General features: G+C 48.3%; 1 protein-coding gene across 2 annotated transcripts; it reads right to left on the reverse strand.

Annotated features, from left to right (window-relative positions):
* Nucleotides 1-4,706: 4,706 nt before the first annotated feature.
* On the reverse strand, nt 4,707-17,073 carry ZNHIT1 (zinc finger HIT-type containing 1). Of its 2 annotated transcripts, none has more exons than XM_032872515.1 (5): nt 16,994-17,073; nt 6,147-6,317; nt 5,344-5,423; nt 5,041-5,210; nt 4,707-4,955 (listed from the first exon to the last, which is right to left on the reverse strand). In XM_032872515.1, exons 1-5 carry the CDS (start codon nt 17,013-17,015, stop codon nt 4,934-4,936), a joined length of 465 nt encoding a protein of 154 aa, XP_032728406.1. In that variant the 5' UTR covers nt 17,016-17,073; the 3' UTR covers nt 4,707-4,933. The 2 variants fall into 2 exon arrangements, with proteins under 2 accessions (XP_032728406.1, XP_032728405.1); XM_032872514.1 differs by having other exon boundaries at nt 5,041-5,213.
* Nucleotides 17,074-17,389: the final 316 nt, after the last annotated feature.

Below are 17,389 nucleotides of genomic sequence, written 5' to 3' on the forward strand. Positions count from 1 at the left end.
TGCAAATAATTTCACGAGTGTGACACTCATAATTACAAGAGTCATCAAGGCGTGGATAGGGGAAGACCCACCTCTAGGAAACTGAAAGGGGCGGAGGGATTCCCCTGCCCAGCCAGAGCTAAGTTGCTCTTGACTCTCGACCTTTCTCAAGGAGACAGCTGACCTGAGCAGAGTTCCTTTAGCTGTGCCTGAGTGGATCTCACAGATCAACAGCCCTTTGAAATTGTCAAATCAACCAGGTCTCCTGCAGGCAGATTTTTCTGGGGAAAGTTTCAACGATTTCCAGAAAAGGCTCTCAAGGGCTCTTCCCAGAGGCTTGCATCTCGGTAGTGTGTGTGTGTGACTTGATGGTGTCCAACTCAGACACGGCAGTGGGTCATGGGCTGGCTTGGAACAGGGCTGGTGAGAGACAGGAAAATAAGGCCACAAGAGAGAAGCCTGGCGTCCAATGGAAGGAGGGGGACAAGGGCCCTAGGCCGGTACCTGTCCTCGGCAGCGTGGACCAGACCACCAGTCGCTGGGGTGCCCTGGGTTCTGATCTCACCCCTTTAACTTTCTCTTTCATCCTATTTATTCCCCTGCACTGCCGGTCCCCTGCGATGTAGAGCCCCCCACCCCGTCCCGACATGTGCATCCTAACCGGGCCCTCTCTGCAGCCTCAGAAGTACACGCACCCCCGTGCATCTTCCCCAGGCTGGCAAATTCAACTTCATCACTCCCCCCAGCCAGTTCCTGGAACTCCTGTGACCAGCACAGTCGACACAAGTCACACAGCTTGACAATGTCAATCACCTCGGGCTCTCCCTTCACTTCCCCTCTGCCACCTCCCCAGATCCCGTGGATTCCCCCTCCTCAGTGGTTTTCACATCCGCTTACTTGGCTCCCTTTGCTGCCTTTGCTGGGTCAGACCGTCATCCCAGGATTCCCCTGGTGGAGTTTCTCATCTGGCTAATTCTCTCCACCCTGCCCCTTGGAGCGCCAAGCGTTGTGCTGCCTTAGCAGCTCCCTAGCGCCTCGGAGGGATAAAGCCCAAGACCACTAAGGCCCCACACACTGCCGAGCCCTAGCCCACCCTTCTGTGTGGGGTCCCTACTCCTCCGTACATTGGTGCTCTCCTAGCGAACTGGATGGCTCACTGGCCTTGCGGTTTCCTACAGGTCTACCCAGAAGCACAGGTGCCTTTTCAGCTGTTAAGGGGGTTCCTGGTCAAGAAGTTTGCAGAAGTCTGTATACCCTATTGCCCCCCAATTCTCTTCTTCCAGAAAGTTTGTGGATGTCCCGCTGGTCGAGCCAGTTACATGGCCAAGTCGAGAGTCAGTGTGTAAGGGACTGCACGAGAGCGTGGATGCTAGTGTCATGATCTACCCGTCTGCTGTGCCAAGGACTGGCCCACGGGGTTTGCTTTATTTGCAAACCCACAGTGGGTTTCTCTCTCAAAAATGAGAACCTACACCTCATGAAGGTTCTTACAACTCTGAGAGGCCATCAGAGTTCCTCGGGGAGGCCGGTATCCTGCGTGCTCCCCACCAACCCCCTCCCAGTAAAGGACAAAGGCTAAGTACATCTCCTGACATCCCCCCGGGGCATTTCCAACCCAATCTTCCACCCCATCCCCCGCCCCACAGCTTCTACCTCCTTTCCCAGAGCCCAGCCTGCCTCTTCTCAGCCCTTCCCCGCTCTCAGGAAGGCTCATGTGAGCCAGCTCCCGCACTTGAGCATCTAAGTACGTGCCCTAAACATGGGCACTGGGTTAAGTTTTGATATCGTCCATCCTCCTGCATAGTCACGTGGCTATTAGGAGCTACTGACAGACTTACCCTTTTAAACAATACTTCTTTCCTTTTTTGCTGTAAGTAGTGTGGTGCCAAGACATGGCTTCCCGACCTCGAAGAGCTCCCAGCTAGGAGCGGAGAGAAGTGTAGACGGCTGGTTGCCGCATGGTGGGCAAGGTGTGAGGGCTACGGCGAAGAATGGCCGGTCTTTAGAACAGGCTGGACAACAAACTGCTGGAGGTCTTGGTAATCATGTCCATGTCTATCACTGACAGAACTCTCCAGATGCCAGGCCCTGGGCTGGGCATGCTGTCCTGTTTAATCCTCCCACTACCAGGGCCGTGGCTGTTAAGAGAGGGGGACCTGTGATTTGGCTGAGCTACACAGTTGGGAAACAGCAGGAACAGGATTTGTCCAAGACTGAAGACAGAGCTGGCCTGCTTCCTGGAATTCTGGCCTTTCCTAACTAATTCACATCAACTAAATTCAGCTCTCACAGAGGCCTGTAGGAGTGAGCCCCCCCCGCTCTAGCATTAACCTTTCCCACCCTTTGTGGGCCCAGGAGGAGGCTGTGCTGTACCCTCACTGACCACGGGGACGACCCTCTACAAGCTTTGGGCACCCTGCTGATTTCCCGGAGACCGGGGTGTCTCCCAAGGTAGAGACTGATCTCCCCAGCATGTAGGAAGCTGGTGAGAATTGTTCCAGGCCTTTCCTTGGGGAGTGTGGGTTTAAGTGGGGGTCCAGAGACCCTTCCTAGATACAGAACGTCAACGGAGGGCTCCTGGAGCCCCCTGGCATCAGAGCCATGCGGAGCCCTTGGGTCTGGCTCTGTCCTATCAGTCAGCTGAGAAGGCTGTGTCACTGAGTAGACAAATCTTACATCAGGCAGAATCTATGTGATTCTTTTCGTAATAGCGAAATATGGAATAATGCCGGTGAATTTAGGAACTAAGCCGACGAGACCGTGTTCTGACAGCAAGTCCAATGCAGGTGATCACACCGAGGTGACGATGGCATTTCTCAGCCAAGACAGAGTCTTTCATTCCCCTCCCACCCTCCCTCCCTTTCTCCCTTCTTTCCTCTTTTTTCCCCCTCCATTTTCTTCCTTGATGGAGAGGAAGACTGAAAGGTTAGGATCCAGGAAAGTTTCCCTGCATGGGAGAGACAGTAAATTCAGGCCGGAAGTCAGAAGCCAGCAAACGACTCCTGGTGTCCCAGTTACTACTGCCATGTAACAACCCCCCCCCCCCCCCCCCCCCCCCCCCGCCGAGCCTCAGTGGCATAACCCACTGGGTCATGCACACGGATTCCGCAGGTGAGGCGTCTGGGCCGTTGTAGAGATGGCTGGGTCTGCTCCGTGATGTCGAGCACATGGCCAGGAAGCCTCAAACGGCTGAGGGTGATTTGATGCCTGGTGGCCAGAACCATCTGGAGGCGTCTTCACTCCCACGAAGGAAGCCTGGGCTGGGGTGGTGCAAAGGCCTGACTCGGCTGCGTCCGGCACGGGAGCACCTGCGTGTGGCCTCCCTGTGCAGTCTGGGTTCCTCACAGCACGGCGGCTTCAGGATGGCTGGATTTATCACATGGTGACGTAGGGATCCAAAACAATAAGCATCCTAGTTGACAAAGCAGAAGCTTCTCTGCCTTTTACTACCTATCCTTGAATGTCGCATGGTCTCACTTCTGTCACCCTGGCTGAAACAGTCATAATTCTGCCCTGATCCCTGGGGAAGGGACCAAAGACTCTACCTTTTGATGAAAGGACAGTCAGAAAATGTACAGCCATCTTTTAAAACCACCAGCTAGAACTGTCCCCAAACCATGTCCTCACCATCAGACTTGGAGCTGTCCCCAACACCATGGACCCGACCTCATGTCTCCAGAGAAAAGGCAAGGAAGACACCGCGAGCATTTGGGCCAGCTATTGTCAAGTCCCAAAAGGGAAGAGAAGAGCCTACGAAGGTGCCTAACACGGAATTTGCTGGCTCCCGTTGATATCTTATCAAGGTCATCTGTTCACCAAATACAACACTTACATCCTAAGCATCTGCTATGCTATGTTCTAACGGGGTACAGGGCCTTAAGACAGCAACTCCAAGGAGCTTATGAGCTCACAGCTTGCAATCCACTTAGAGGCGGCATGGGTAGAAGAAGCTTTAATACTGCATTAAGAATTACAGCATCTGGGGCCCCCCGGGTGGCTCAGTGGGTTAAGCGTCTGACTTCTGCTGGATCATGGTCCCCCGGGTCTTGGGATCGAGCCCCACATCAGGCTCCCCGCTCGGGGGGGAGTCTGCTTCTCCCTCTGCTCCTGCTTGTGCGCTTGCTCTAATAAATAAATAAAATCTTAAATTAAAAAAAAAATTACAGCATTCAGGGCCACCAAGAACAGAAGCCTCCATATCATGAATTCCCCCATGCTTCTCATGCTTCCCAGGAATTTACGCATTTTCTCGGACACTGACAACTTCACACACCGCAGCTCCTGGTTAACAACCGCCTCCTTGTGACGACTGCGCCTCAGACCGGCGGCACCAAGGACGAGGGCTGATCTCTCCGTTGGGTTAAGGACCAGAGGCTGAAGCAGGGATGGCTCCTTCCGCAGTATCATTCTGCACCCTGTCCCCAGCGCTCACTCTACTTCCCTGTCACACGGTCCCGGCGACACTCAAATGATCCTCAGAAAAACGACAGGAACAAAAAGCAAAAGCAAGTGCCTCCAGAAATCACTAAAAAATGACACCGAGCAGCAGCCAAGAAACGCGGAGGCGGGGAGAGGCAGGAGAACGGGAGGGAACCTTCCACGGTCAGATAGGCAGACGGTGGGAGGGGTGATTGACAGACAGAAGGCAAAGCCACAGAGCTGTGAGTAGGACAAGAGACCTGTGACCCTCACCCCGAGAACACCCTGTGACCGAACAGGCAGGCTCCTTGTCGCAAGAAACCTTTTATTACACACAGCAGCACGCTGACGGCCCAGCCCACGTCCCTGCACACGGGCCCCGGGAAGACCGCTCTGCTCCGGCAGGCAGGACACGGCTCTGCTGGGAGAGTGAACCGCTGCTCGAGAGGTCCAGAAGAGCAGCTCTCCCTTTGGCCGAACCCTCTCTGAGGTTGTGGTGACGCGCGAAGGCCTTCTCCTCCGGGGACGCCCAGGCTCACACAGTCCACTTCAGGCACCTGCATGCAGAGGAAGCCCGGGGTGAGGAGAGGAGGGGGTCCGAGGGAGAAGCTGTGGACCCGGGGCGGGGCGTGCCGAGCTCACCTGGTCTCCTGGTGGGTGCCCAGACAGCGCACGGTACAGTAGCGGGCGCCGCAGCTGACACACGTGTAGGGGGAGGGGAAGCCGCAGACCGCACAGAAGGGGCGCTGGGGCCGGGACGGGGGTCCCGCACAGGCCGTCAGGTAGTTGGGGCCCTCGGCCACACTCAGGTTCTGCTGAGACAAGGGGAAGGGTCCGCAGCTCCTCGCCCACCCACATAGCAAACACCCACCCAGGACCAGGACCTCGGCGGGCTCGTTCCTTCCCTGTGGGGTCCTCCCAGCCCCCGGGCCGGCGCCCCCTCACCTGTTCCTCCAGCAAGGCCTGAAAGTTCTTTCGGAAGCGAAGTTTAAAATGATCCCCTCGGGTTTTCTTCTTTTTCTTTCCTACAGAGGAAGGGCAATTACAGTTTACCCCTTGACTGACGAGAGGCTCAGGGAAGCCGACCTCCTCCACGTAGTGAGAAATCTGTGGGGACCTTTCAACCCCCCCCCCCCCCAAACAGCCTACTGCAGACCAGAAGCCTTACTGATAACGGAAACAGGCGGTTAACACCGACTTTGTACGTGCTCTGTGTTATAAACCATATTCTTGCAACAAAAGTAGAGAAAACAAAATATGTACAAAAATCGCAAGGTAGAGAAAGAACATTTACAGGACCGGACTGTAAAAAACCCATGAGGGAGCAGAACTGCTCAGTTCAAACCCATGCTGTTCAAGGTCAACTGTAGTTACTTGGCACGTGCCAAGAAAGACCCCATATTCCTCTGCGCCATCATTCCCAATACCCATGAGTCCGCCCCCCTGCCCACGTGCTCTACCAGGTTCCAAGTCTCCCTCTCTCCCCTACGTGTGTCCCTCCCCTCACCTCTCCGACCAGCACCTACACGCATCTCACGCTCCCCTAAGGCTTCGTGTAAGAGCTGGAGGGACTCGGGGAGCTCTGTTCCCGTATGTTCTGTCTTCTCCATCTGCTAGAGGAAGCTGTGGCAGGAGCCAGTCCCAGCGGAGCCAGAGGAGCTCCCCTGTCATCTGCCCACCCCACAGCCCCATGTCCTTCTACGGTCCTGAGCCAGGCTGACTCCTCCCTCCTCCCCCACCCACCTTACCGGTATCTGCATCATCATCGAACTGAGGCAGCCTCTTGCCAAGCTGGGGGAGTCCTGCGTGGGGGTCGTCCTGGAAGTTGTCATTCTCCAAGGCCTCGAGCTGCCTGTTGATGCGGCGCTGTCGGGCAGCCCGGTCTAGGACCCGCCGCTGTCCAGGGTCCTGGGAGCGAACTGGATGGGGCAGAGCCAGAATCATGGGGACACAGGAAGAGAGAAGTTGGGGTGGCCCCAGCATTTCCTCCCAATCCCCAGACCCAACCAGTGAAACGCCTCCTGGAGACCTCTCACTGCTGGCAGAAATCACACAACCATGTACTCTGGGATTCCCACCTCCACTGGGACCTTAATGCACCCTTCCCTCACGCTCAGCAACCCCATTTCCTGCCACAAAAGACACGGGCCAGCCACATGTACAGACACTCATCTTTCAGCCCACCCTCAAACAGAAGCGTATGCACACCCCTTCCCCCCGGGTCCCACTGTTAAACCTGACCTTTCACCTCCGATTTGAGTCCTTCCCTCCCTCCTGCGTCTTTAACCCTCTTTCCCCACAGGAACTTTCCCTTCACTAGAAAAACCTGTCAAACTCTCACATGTTGCCCCAGCATCACAGTGACTTATCTTTGAAACAACGGTCCACGGGATGTTCCATTTTTGCACGTCCCACCCAATCCTCAACGCCCCCCGCGAACTGACTCCCATTCAAGGGCAACCACGCACGTTCAAGACCCCAGTGACCTCCTAGGGCCAAATCCAGTGTGTATTTCTACAATCCTCCTTGTGTGGCCCCCTGTGACTGTACCCACGATTTCCCCTGGGTGGAAAGTATCCCCTCATCTGCTTTCTTGACATGACTTCAGCTTTTCCTTATGGCTATTGGCACTCAATGAATACACGTTTTAATTAAGAAAGAGATATTTTGTATAGAATTAACAGACCCCAAGTGAACAGCTGGAATGATAATGAGAGGGAGGTTTAAAATGGTGAAGTCAGAAGGAAGCTTCCAGGGGGACGAGCAAGATGGCGGAGGAGTGGGAGCGCGACCTAAAAATCACAGGTCCGAGGCGTTCGGCTAGACAGTTGCCAAACCATCCCGAACACCTGCAAACCCAAGAGGAGATCAAAGTGAAGAGCAGCAATTCTAGGAACTGAAAATCGACCACTTTCCAGAAAGCAGGATGTGCAGAGAAGTGAATCTGAAGCAACATCTAGAAGACAGACCACGGGGGGAGGGGCCAGCTCCCGACAAGCGGTGGGGCGGCGGAGCACAAAATCCGAACTTTTAGAAGTCTGCTCCACAGAGGGACATCGCTCCAGAGGCTTAACCTTAACCCGCAAGGGCAGTGCAATTCTGCCTCCAGCAAAAACATCTGAGAATCAATACAACAGGCCCCTCCCCCAGAAGATCCACAAGAACATCCACCCAAGCCCAAGCTCACCGATGGGCCAAGACTGAAAAACTTCAGAGCTATGGGAATACAGTCCATAGAATTCATGGCTTTCCCCCATGATTCTTTAGTCTTCCAAAGCTAAGTTTTTTTTAAGTTTTTTTTTTTTTAAGACTTTATTTATTTATTTGACAGAGAGAGATCACAAGTAGGCAGAGCGGCAGGCAGAAAGAGAGGGGGAGGCAGGCTTCCCCGCTGAGCAGAGAGCCTGACACGGGGCCTGATCCCAGGACCCCAAGACCATGACCTGAGTTGAAGGCAAAGGCCCAACCCACTGAGCCACCCAGGTGCCCCCAAAGCTAAATTTTTAAAAATTTTTTGTTCTTTTTTAAAAAATTATTCCTCTTTCCTATTTTAACATTTTTAACTATTTCATCTTACCAATACCTTTTTTAAAAATCTTTTTAAATTTCCATTGTTACAGTCATATTCTATCCCTTCTTTGTATTTGACCTTCCTTTTAGTAAACATATAGGTTTTTCATCCTTTAAAATTATGGGATACAGTTTGTTTTTTTTTTTAAGATTTATTTATTTGACAGGCAGAGATGACAAGTAGGCAGAGAGGCAGGCAGAGAGAGGGGGAAGCAGGCTTCCTGCCGAGCAGAGAGCCCGACGCGGGGCTCCATCCCAGGACCCTGAGACCATGACCTGAGCGGAAGGCAGAGGCTTAACCCACTGAGCCACTCTGGCGCCCCCAGTTTCTTCTAATAGATCAAAATATACCCTAAATCAAGCACATGGCTTTGTTCTAGTCTCCAGCCTAATCACATTATTTCCTCCTTTTTCTTTTTTTCAACCTTCTTATATTATCAATTCCTTTTTTAGAATTTTTTTAAGATTTTCATCTTTATAGTCAAATTCGATCCCTTCATCATGTTTACCCTTACTTTTGTGTGTGTGTGTGTGTGTGTGTGTGTGTGTATATATATATATTTTTTTTTTTTTTTAATGTTTTTCTTTCTTTAAAATTTTGGGCGGTAGTTTCTTCTAACAAACCAAAATACACCCAAAATCAAGTGTGTGGCTCTGTTCTATTCAGCAGTCTTATATGCTTTTTTCCTTTTTTTTTTTTTTCCCCTCCTTTCTTCTCCCCCCAGTATCAGGTTTCTTCTGATTTGGTTAGTCTATATTTTTCTGGGGTCATTGCTACCCTTGGTAGTATTTTGTTCTCTCATTCATCTATTCTTATCTGGATAAAATAACAAGGTGTAAAAACTCACCTCAAGAAAAAAGAACAAGAGGCAGTACCAACAGCTAGGAACCTAATCAATAGACATTAGTAATATGTCAGAACTGCAACTCAGAATGTCATGCTCATGTATTGGAAGACCAAAATACTTACCAAAAAACAGGTGCTAGCTGGGCTCCAAAAAAGCACAGAAGATACCAGAGAATCCCTTTCTGGAGAAATAAAAGCCCTTTCTGGAGAAATAAAAAACCTAAAATCTAACCAAGCTGAAATCAAAAAAAGCTATTAATAAGGTGTAATCAAAAATGGAGGCTCTTACTGCTAGGATAAATGAGGCAGAAGAGAGAATTAGTGATATAGAAAACCCAATGATGGAGAATAAAGAAGCTAAGGAAAACAGAGACAGCTACTGGACCACAAGGGGAGAATTCGCGAGATAAGTGATACCATAAGATGAAATAATGTTAAAATAATTGGGATCCCAGAAGAAGAAGGAAAGAGGGGGGCAGAAGGTATACTGGAGCAAATTATACCAGAGAATTTCCCTAATTTGGCAAAGGGAACAAGCATCAAAATCCTGGAGGCACAGAGAACCTCCATCAAAATCAATAAAAATAGGTCCACACCCCGTCATCTAATAGTAAAACTCACAAGTCTCAGTGACAAAGAGAAAATCCTGAAGGCAGCTTGGGACAACAGGTCTGTAGCATACAAAGGTAGAAACATTAGATTGGCAGCAGACCGATCCACAGAGACCTGGCAGGCCAGAAAGGGCTGGCGTGATATATTCAGAGCACTAAATGAGGAAAATATGCAGCCAAGAATACTATATCCAGCTTGGCTGTCACTGAAAACAGGAGAGGGAAAAAGCTACCAGGACAAACAAAAACAAAGAATTTGCAAACATCAAACCAGCCCTACAGGAAATACTGAAAAGGGTCCTCTAAGCAGAGACAGAGCCTAAAAGTAACAGACCAGAAAGGAACAGAGACAATATACAGTAACACACACTTTATAGGCAATACAATGGCAGGAAATTCATATCTTTCAATACTTAGCCTGAATATAAATGGGCTACATGCCCCAATCAAAAGACATAGGGTATCAGAATGGATTAAACAAACAAGACCCATCAATATGCTGTCCGCAAGAAACTCACTTTAATCCCAAAGACACTTCCAGATTTAAAGTGAGGGGGTGGAAAACAATTTACTACACTAAGGGACATCAAAAGAAAGCTGGGGTGGCAATCCTTTTATCAGATCAATTAGATTTTAAGCCAAAGACTATCATAAGAGATGAGGAAGGACACTGTACCATACTTAGATCTTCTTGTTGGACAGACCCTTGAACAATTTTAAATATCTATGGCTGTAACATGGGAGCGGCCAATTAATAACAAAATCAAAGAAACACATCGACCATAGTACAATAATAGTAGGGGACTTTAACACTCCTCTCACTGAAATGGGCAGATCATCTAACCAAAAGATCAACAAGGAAATAAAGGCTTTAAATGACACACTGGATCAGATGGACATCACAGATATATTTACAACATTCTATTCCAAAACAACAGAATACACATTCTTCTCTAGTGCACATGGAACATTCTGGGCCACAAATCAGGTCTCAATCGATACCAAAAGACAGGGATCATTCCCGGCATATTTTCAAACCACAATGCTCTGAAACTAGAACTCAATCACAAGACGGAACTTGGAAAGAACTCAAATACATGGAGACTAAAGAGCATCCTACTAAAGAATGAATGGGTCAACCAGGAAATTAAAGAAATTTTAAAAATTCATGGAAACAAATGAAAATGAAAACACAACTGTTCAAAAATCTTTGGGACACAGAAAGGAGGTCCTGAGAGGAAAGTATATAGCAACACAAGCCTTTCTCAAGAAACAAGAAAGGTCTCAAGTACACAACCTAACCCTACAGCTAAAGGAGCTGGAGAAAGAACAGCAAAGAAAGCCTAAATCCAGCAGGAGAAGAGAAATAAAGAGCAGAAATCACTGAAATAGAAACCAGAACAGTAGAACAAATCAACAAAGAAACTAGGAGCTGGTTCTTTGAAAGAATTCATAAGACTGATAAACCCCTGGCAGACTTATCAAAAAGAAAAGAGAAAGGGCCCAAATTAATAAAATCATGAATGAAAGAGAAGACATCACGCCACCAAAGAAATACAATTATAAGAACATATTATGAGCAACTATACACCAGCAAATCTGAATCTAGAAGAAATGGATGCATTCCTAGAGACAAATAAACTACCAAAACTGTGGGGCGCCTGGGTGGCTCAGTGGGTTAAACTACCAAAACCGAACCAGGAAGAAATAGAAAACCTGAAGAGACCCATAACCAGTAAGAAGATTGAAGCAGTCATCAAAAAATTCCAACAAGTAAGAGCCCAGGTCTAGATGGTTTCCCAAGGAAATTCTACCAAACATTTAAAGAATTAATACCTATTCTCCTGAAACTGTTCCAAAAAACAGAAACGGAAGGAAAACTTCCAAACTCATTTTATGAGGCCAGCATTACCTTGATCCCAAAACCAAAGACCCCATCAAAAGGGAAAATTACACGCCAATATCCTTCATGAACACGGATGCAAAAACTCCCACCAAAATATTCGCCAATAGGATCCAACAGTATATTAAAAGGATTATTCACCACGACCAAGTGGGATTTATTCCTGGGCTGCAAGGTTGGTTCAACATCCACAAATCAGTGTGATACAAAACATTAATAAAACAAAGAACTAGAACCATATGATACTCTGAATAGATGCTGCGAAAGCATTTGACAAAAGTACAGCATCCTTTCTTGATCAAAACTCTTCACAGTGTAGGGATAGAGGGTACGTACCTCAATATCATCAAAGCCATCTATGAAAACCCACAGCGAGTATCATTCTCAATGGGGGAAAAACTGAGAGCTTTTCTGCTAAGGTCAGGAACACAGCAGGGCTGTCCACTATCACCACTGCTATTCAACATAGTACTTGAAGTCCTAGCCTCAGCAATCAGACAACAAAAAGAAATAAAAGGCATTGGAATGAGCAAAGAAGAATTCAAACTCTCTTTTTTTTTTTTTTTTAGATTTTTTTTTTATTTATTTATTTGATAGACAGAGATCACAAGTAGGCAGAGCAACAGGCAGAGAGAGAGGGGGAAGCAGGCTCCCTGCTGAGCAGGAGAGCCCGATGTGGGGCTCGATCCCAGGACCCTGGGATCATGATCTGAGCCGAAGGCAGAGGCTTAACCCACTGAGCCACCCAGGCGCCCCCAAACTCTCACTCTTTGCAGATGATATGATTCTTTATGTGGAAAACCCAAAAGACTCCATTCCAAAACTGCCCAAACTCATACAGGAATTCATTAAAGTGGCAGGATATAAAATCAATGCCCAGAAATCAGTTGCATTTCTATACACCAACAGCAAGACAGAAGAAAGAGAAATTAAGGAGTCGGTTCCATTTACAATCGCACCCAAAACCGTAAGATACCCAGAAATAAACCTAACCAAAGAGGCAAAGAATCTGTACTCAGGAAACTATAAAGTACTCATGAAAGAAACTGAGGAAGACACAAAGAAATAGAAAAACATCCCATGCTCATGGATTGGAAGAACAAATATTGTCAAAATGTCTATGCTACCTAAAGCAATCTACACATTTAATGCAATCCCCATTAAAATACCATCAATTTTTTTCAAAGAAATGGAACAAATAATCCTAAAATTTATATGGAAGCAGAAAAGACCCCGAATAGCCAGAGGAATGTTGAAAAAAGAAAAGCAAAGTTGGCGGCATCACAATTCCAGATTTCAAGCTCTATTACAAAGCTATCATCCTCAAGAGAGTATGGTACTGGCACAAAACCAGACACATAGATCAATGGGACAGAATAGAGAGCCCAGAAATAGACCCTCATCAACTCTATGGTCAACTGATCTTTGACAAAGCAGGAAAGGAATGTCCAATGGAAAAAAGACAGTCTCTTCAACAAATGATGTTGGGAAAATTGGACAGCCACATGCAGAAGAATGAAACTGGACCATTTCCTTAGACCACACACAAAAATAGACTTAAAATGGATCAAAGACCTCAATGTGAGACAGGAATCCATCAAAATCCTTGAGGAGAAGACAGGCAGCAACCTCTTCGACCTCAGTCGCAGCAACTTCTTCCTAGAAACATCACCAAAGACAAGGGAAGCAAGGGCAAAAATGAATTATTGGGACTTCATCAAGATCAAAAGCTTTTGCACAGCAAAGGAAATAGTCAACAAAACCAAAAGACAAGTGACAGAATGGGAGAAGATATTTGCAAATGACATATCAGATAAAGGGCAAGTGTCCAAAAGAGTTTGATAAAGTGTAGTGTAGAGTTTGATAAGTTCCTTAGAATAAATAATCCAATCAAGAAATGGGCAGAAGACACGAACAGACATTTCGGCAAAAAAAAAACATCCAAATGGCCAACAGACACATGAAAAAGTGCTCCACATCACTCGCCATCAGGGAAATACAAATCAAAACCACAGTGAGATCCCACCTCACACCAGTCAGCATGACTAAAATGAACCAGTCAGGAAACGACAGATGTTGGCGAGGATGTGGAGAAAGGGTAACCCTCCTACACTCTTGGTGGGAATGCAAGCTGGTGCAGCCACTCTGGAAAACAGCATGGAGGTTCCTCAAAAGTTGAAAATAGAGCTACCCTACGACCCAACAATCGCACTACTGGGTATTTATCTTAAAGATACAAATGCAGTCATCCAAACGGGTATGTGCTCCCGAATGTTTATAGCAGCAATGTCCACAATAGCCAAAATATGGAAAGAACCTAGATGTCCATCAACAGATGAATGGATAAAGAAGATGTGGTATATGTGTGTATACACACACACACACACACACACACACAGGAATACTATGCAGCAGATCAAAAGAAACGAAATCTGGCCATTTGCAATGACGTGGATGGAACTAGAGGGTATTATGCTAAGTGAAATAAGTCAATCAGAGAAAGACAATTATCATATGATCTCTCTGATATGAGGAATCTGAGAGGCAGAGTCGGGGTTCATGGAGGATAGGGAGGGAAAAAATGAAACAAGATGGGATTGGGAGAGACAAACCATAAGAGACTCCAAATCTCAGGAAACAAACTGAGGGTTGCTGGGGGTTAAGGGGGTAGGGATAGGGTGGCTGGGTGATGGACACTGGGGAGGGTATGTGCTATGGTGAGTGCTGTAAAATGTGTTTAAGTCTGATGATTCACAGACCTGTACCCCTGGGGCAAATAATACATTATAGGTTAAGAATAAACAAACAAACAAACAAATAAAATAAAATAAAATAAAATAAAATGGTGAGGTCAGCAGGTGATTTCCTTCAGCTGACTGAACAGCCAACAGCCTTGGGGCTCAGGAGAAAGTTCACAATCGAGGGAACCACTTTTGGATTCATTTGCTTTTGGGTGAGAGAGCCCCACGTTTGGTTTTGAAATCCCAGGAAGAGTGAAAAGATTGAGAAAGAGATGGGGCCAGCCCTCTCCTTAGTGGGGAGAGAGTAGGCCACATGAGAGGTTTGAGAGACTAGCCAGAGATGGCCCCACTGTCGCTGTAGCTCAAAATTCAAAATCTTCCCAAAGTCTGCTTCTTCTCCTGTATACTCTTTACGTAAATGGAACCATCTACACAGACATCCTAAACAAGAAACCCAGGAGTTATTTTAAATCTATCAGGGCCTGATAATTCCACACAAAATATCTCTTTATTCATTCAACAAGTATTTATTGAGTGCCTGTAACCATAATAATAGCGTTGGCCCAGTGGCTAATGCTTACCGGGCATGCACTGTGAGCCAGGCACACTAGGGTCTTTGTGCAAGAGCTTTAACCCTTTATCAGCCTTAGGAGAGAGTTATCATTACCATTCCCAGCTTACTGAAGTTCAAAGGTTAAGAAGTGTGTCCAAAGCTCACATAGCTAGTCTGTGGCTAGGTCAGAATTCAGACCCAGAACTGCCCAGCTCCGGATCCCTGCACACTGCCTCCCCTCTAAGTCCCTGGGGGTGCAGTAGGCCCTAGGAATACATGAGCTTACAGTCGGAGTTGGGGGGGGGCATACAAACAATGAAATAAGCAAGAAGAGTAGAGCATAGTATATGATCACACAAGAAGTACAAAGAACTACAGAGCACATGCCAGAAACACCTAACTTGGCCTTGAGGTAGTCAGAAGATTTTCCAGAGGAAGGAAAGTCTAGCTTGAGATCTGACTGAGGGACAGAAGCTAGCTTGGTTCGGGGAGAGGGATGGGTGTGTCAGGCTTTCCTATCAGCATGAGAGAAAGCTTGAATGGGAGACCAAAGTGCCTTCAATAAATTGTAGGAAGCTCAGTAGGGCTGCTACATCAAGTTTGTTGTGGTGTCCGGGAGACTGGGTGGATATAAAGTCAGGCAGACCATTAAAAGTCTTACCTTTACACATCTAAAGGAATTTGGATCTAGGGATCCACAATGAGAATAACGGAGATCCAGCAAGGAGTTTTAAGAAAGGACTGACATGGGGGCGCCTGGGTGGCTCAGTTGCTTAAGTGGCTGCCTTCGGCTCAGGTCATGATCCCAGGGTCCTGGGATGGAGTCCTGCATTGGGCTCCCTGCTCCATGGGGAGCCTGCTTCTCCTTCTCCCTCTCCCTGCCCTCTGCCTACTTGTGCTCTATCTCTCTGTCAAATAAATAAATAAAATCTGTAAAAACAAAAACAAACAAACAAAAAAGGACTGACATGACTGGATTGATTAAAGTCATCTGGCAGAGTGTCCCACCCATATCTCTTTTTATGGGGACTAAACTCCATCACTCCCTAACTGGCCTTCCAGTCTCTACACCTGTTCTACATAATAAGGCAGACACTACTCACACGTGGTTGGTTATTCAAATTCAATGTAGAGGGGCGCCTGGGTGGCTCAGTGGGTTAAGCCTCTGCCTTCCGCTCAGGTCATGATCTCAGGGTCCCGGGCTCGAGCCCGGCATCCTGCTCTCTGCTCAGCGGGGAGCCTGCTTCCCCCTCTCTCTCTGCCTGCCTCTCTGCCTACTTGTGCTCTCTTTCTCTGTCAAAACAAAACAAAAACAAATTCAATGTCGATTTTTTAAAAAAGATTTTATTTATTTATTTGACAGAGAGAGAGCAGGAGGCCACAGAAGGGGGAGTGGCAGAGGGAAAAACAGGCTCTCCGCTGAGCAGGGAGCCCGATGTGGGCTAGATCCCAGGGCTCTGGGATCATGACCCAAGCCAAAGGCAGTCGCCCAACCAACTGAGCCACCCAGCGACCCAAATTCAAATGTAGCTTAAGTAAGATTAAATAAAATTTAAAATTCATTTTCTCGGTGGCACCAGGCGCATTTCACGTGCTCAAAAGCCACATGTGGCTAAAGGCTGCCAAGCTAAACAGTGCTGATTACGACCATTCCCACCATTCTAGAAAGTTCCTCCGTACAGTGCGGCACTGAAGCCAGAACTGCCTAAAAGATAAATCCGGGTCACGCCCCTGCCTTAAAAGAGCCCTTGACGGTTCTCCACGGCCCTCTGGATAGAACTGAAGCTCCCGGGCGGTGTACAGAATGCCTTTCAAATGCACCTTTCCCCAACCCTCCAAACTCTTACTATTCCTCCGCAAGCCCCTGTGAACGTGGCTTCCTAAGCGACTTGCTTTTTCTCGCTTTCCTGCCTTTGCACGTGCGGTTCACGCTGCCGGGAATGAGCCTCGGCGCCCCTGCAACTGAGCGAAACCGTGACGACTTTCCAGATTCAAACCAAGCGTTTTTTCTCCCTCCAAGCCTTCCCAGTCCCCTCCATCCCAGAAGCAAGGTTAGGTGCCACTGCTGCCCACGCCCCCGAGCTATACACCCCTCTGCCGTCGCACGTCTCACTCTGAAACGCAACGGTAGGCTCGCGTGTCTGCCCCCCTCCGAGAGAGCCAGCTTCTGGATGACAGGGACCTTTTTCCTCTCTCCATCCCCAGCGCAGGCATGGAGCGGGCATCAATAAAACACGAATGGATGGTCTGAGGGGCTACCCGAACTCCAGGACCCGACGGCCGGGGAAGGGATTTGGGTCAGAACACCCTAGGCCAGGGTCGGGACTGGGACAGGAAGAGGTAGGGGGCCAACCGCCGGGGCTCACATACCCGAAGTTTTCTTCTCCACCATTTCCACAACACAACTGCCGGAAGAGCATACTGCGCCGGCGCGCTATAGACCACCCCCGCCCCCGGCCGTGGAAGGCGGTGCCATCCCTTCCGGCGGCGCGTCCTTCTGCGCGTGCGCAGAATAATTCCAATGTGCCTACGCAGGACGTGGTGTTGCCTAGGAGACGAGAAAGCTTTCCGCCATATTTTATAGGGGCAAAACTACTTCCGGTCTGAGTGGTTGTGTATTTTGTGGGACTCCCCGAAATGTATCACTTTAAAGAGGCGATGCCAGTGGTCTTTAGAGAAATGTCATTTTCCTACGGTTCTTCTGAAGATGCCATCATCGCAAAGGCAACCCCTGGAGCTTCTCCCGGGGGCGGTAGAGATGATGGC

This window comes from Lontra canadensis, unplaced genomic scaffold (assembly GCF_010015895.1).
Source record: "Lontra canadensis isolate GAN:19392208 unplaced genomic scaffold, GSC_riverotter_1.0 scaffold45, whole genome shotgun sequence".
Taxonomy (NCBI): domain Eukaryota; kingdom Metazoa; phylum Chordata; class Mammalia; order Carnivora; family Mustelidae; genus Lontra; species Lontra canadensis.